We start from the raw sequence: 2,620 nt of genomic DNA, 5'->3' as shown, positions 1-2,620 counted from the left end.
GCAGAGTTGTATGTTAGGGAGATAGTGAGACTTCATGGGGTTCCAAAGTCGATTATCTCTGAGATCAGTGTTCACGTCAAACTTTTGGAAAGGGTTGCAGAAAGCTATTGGTACAAAGTTGAAGTTCAGTACTGCTTTTCATCCCCAAACCAATGGGTAGTCTGAGAGAACTATTCAGATTCTAGAAGATATGTTGACATGCTGTGCTTTGGACTTTTCAGAGTCTTGGAGTTGATATCTACCCTTGATGGAGTTATCCTATAACAATAGCTATCAGTCCAATATTGGGATGGCTCCTTATGAGATTCTTTATGGGCACAAATATAGATCTCCCTTGCACTGGGATGAGGTTGGGGAGAAATATATTTTAGGCCTTGAGGCGGTTAGGGAAGCCAGTGAAGTGATTGACAAGATTCTCCAAAGGATGCTTACAGCTCAAGGTAGGAAAAATAGCTATGCCGACATTAAGATAAGGGATATCGAGTTTTCAGTTGGCGAGTTTGTATTTATGAGAGTGTCGCCAATGAATGGTGTTATGTGTTTTAAGAAGAAAGGGAAATTGAGCCTGAGATTAATAAGTCCATTTGAGATTTTGGATAGAGTTGGGCAAGTTGATTACCGTTTAGCAGTGCCCCCAACACAAGCCGAAACTCATAACGTCTTTCATATCTTAATGTTGCGTAAGTACGTGTCAGATTCCTCTCATGTTCTAAATTACGAACCGTTACAGCTGAAGCATGACCTGAGTTATGATGAAAAACCAGAGCATATTATCAAAAAGGGAATCAAGGAACTGAGATCCAAAAGGATTCTAGTAGTTAAGGTCTTGTGGAGGAATATCACGGAAGGATAAGCAGCATGTGAGTTGGAGGAAGATATGAGAGAAAGATACCCCGAGTTATTTGGTATGAAAGAATTTCAGGACGAAATTCCTATTAAGGAGGGTATATTGTATCGCACCATTTTTTTTATTATATTAATTTGTTTGCTTTATTTTATTATTAATTGTTAATTGTTAGAATATATTTTTTCATAGTTTGAATTGTATGGTAGAAATTATGTGAATTTAATTTTGTTAATTTTTTTATTTAATTATTCTATTTTAAGAGCCTTCTTGAGTTTTGGTTGGGTGCACTAAGGTGCATGTTTAATAGAGATAAACTTGAGCACTTATGTGTGTGTATGTGCATGGTATGCATGGTGAGCATGCAATAGACTACCATGTAGTTTCCACGTTTTTTTATTTATTTATTAAAAAGGAAAAATAAGGAAAATTCAAGAGGTAATGAGTTGTACTAAAATGGGAAAGCATAACCTTGGCCTTTAGTTGGTGTGAGTTGGACGAATATAAGAGAAAGAGGAAGAGAGGGAGAGTGCTCAGTCAAGGCTAGGGGAGTGTATAGGAAAGTTTCCATTTTAAAGACAAATCAGTCAAGCCATGGTTGTCAATTTCATGAATTATGGGAGAAGGAATCAGGAGATTAGAATTTGGGACTTACATTTTCCCATTAGCTAGTGTTCGACCACTAGGGCCTTTATAACAATAAAGAGAACTTGAGGGTTCTCAATTTTGCTTGGTTGTCGTGTGCTTAGAGGCAGAGGAGAGAGAAGAAGGCAAGAGATTGAGAGGAGAAGAGAGAAGGAAAGCGTAGAAGGAGTAGAAGAAGATTAAGGTAAAATGGCGGGTATGTATTGTATTGGTTTTTGGTTTTCAATCGTAAGTCTAGTTCTTTTCCTAAATTCTAAGAGTTGTTCTTCTTTACTTTGTGGTAGTGTCCGAAAATCTTTGGTGCCTAGAGTGTTCTTTTGCTTTTGTGATCTTGGAACACAATCAAGGGAGGTAATGGAATATTCCCTCAATCTATGTTGTTTAGACTTCTTGATATGTCGTAGTTTCAAAAATATGGGTTGGCGTTGGCAAGAAATGTTGTGATTAATCTTTTCTTATTGATTTGACCTTGATGTTAGAAATATGACCATTTTTGGCATTGATGTTCTATTTTTGAGGTTTTCAAAAACCCTTGTAGGAAGTACGATTTTATGTGGAAGTTTATTTGTGAAGCTTTGTGGTTGAAAAGATAAAATTGGGATGTTAATGCTTATAGGTTTCGCCCAACATGTTTATAGGTTCAGTTTTATTTTGTTTTCTTTGTTAATTTGCTATGTTGAATACATGTTTTAGGGTTCTTATTATTTCTTTTGAACTTTGATAATCATAATTATGGATTTAAGAGATGGTTATTTTTAGAAGCATGATGATTTTGAATGATGAATCTTGTTATTGAACTCTACGTGTGTTTCAGCCTGGGTTGTTCTAAAAGGATTACAAGTTGTGTTTTTCTCTTGATGTTTATTTGTAAAACCATTGGTTTATGAGCCCATTATAATTTGTGGTATTTTCTTGTTAAGGTGCCATTGGTTTCGACCATATGTCTTGTTGTAGACTTAGGGTTTCTTTTTATTTTATTGTTTATTTGGTCAATTATAAGCATGTTTATTTGTTGTGTTCGGCCTAGGCATTGTTTTCTTTGGTAAATTATTGTTTTAATCATAGTTACATTATTGGTGCATGCTAATTGAATCTTGGTATACATAAAAATTATATAAGCATGCTAGGTTA

General features: G+C 35.3%; 1 protein-coding gene across 1 annotated transcript; it reads left to right on the top strand.

Moving 5' to 3' along the window:
• Window positions 1-289: 289 nt before the first annotated feature.
• LOC133814848 (uncharacterized) lies at window positions 290-853 on the top strand. Its single transcript, XM_062247759.1, has one exon. The coding sequence runs from the start codon at window positions 290-292 to the stop codon at window positions 851-853; it is 564 nt and encodes a 187-aa protein (XP_062103743.1).
• Window positions 854-2,620: the final 1,767 nt, after the last annotated feature.

Source organism: Humulus lupulus, chromosome 2 (genome assembly GCF_963169125.1).
Source record: "Humulus lupulus chromosome 2, drHumLupu1.1, whole genome shotgun sequence".
Taxonomy (NCBI): domain Eukaryota; kingdom Viridiplantae; phylum Streptophyta; class Magnoliopsida; order Rosales; family Cannabaceae; genus Humulus; species Humulus lupulus.
The sequence above is the reverse complement of the archived record's forward strand: the minus strand, read 5'-3'. Positions and strand labels throughout refer to the sequence as shown.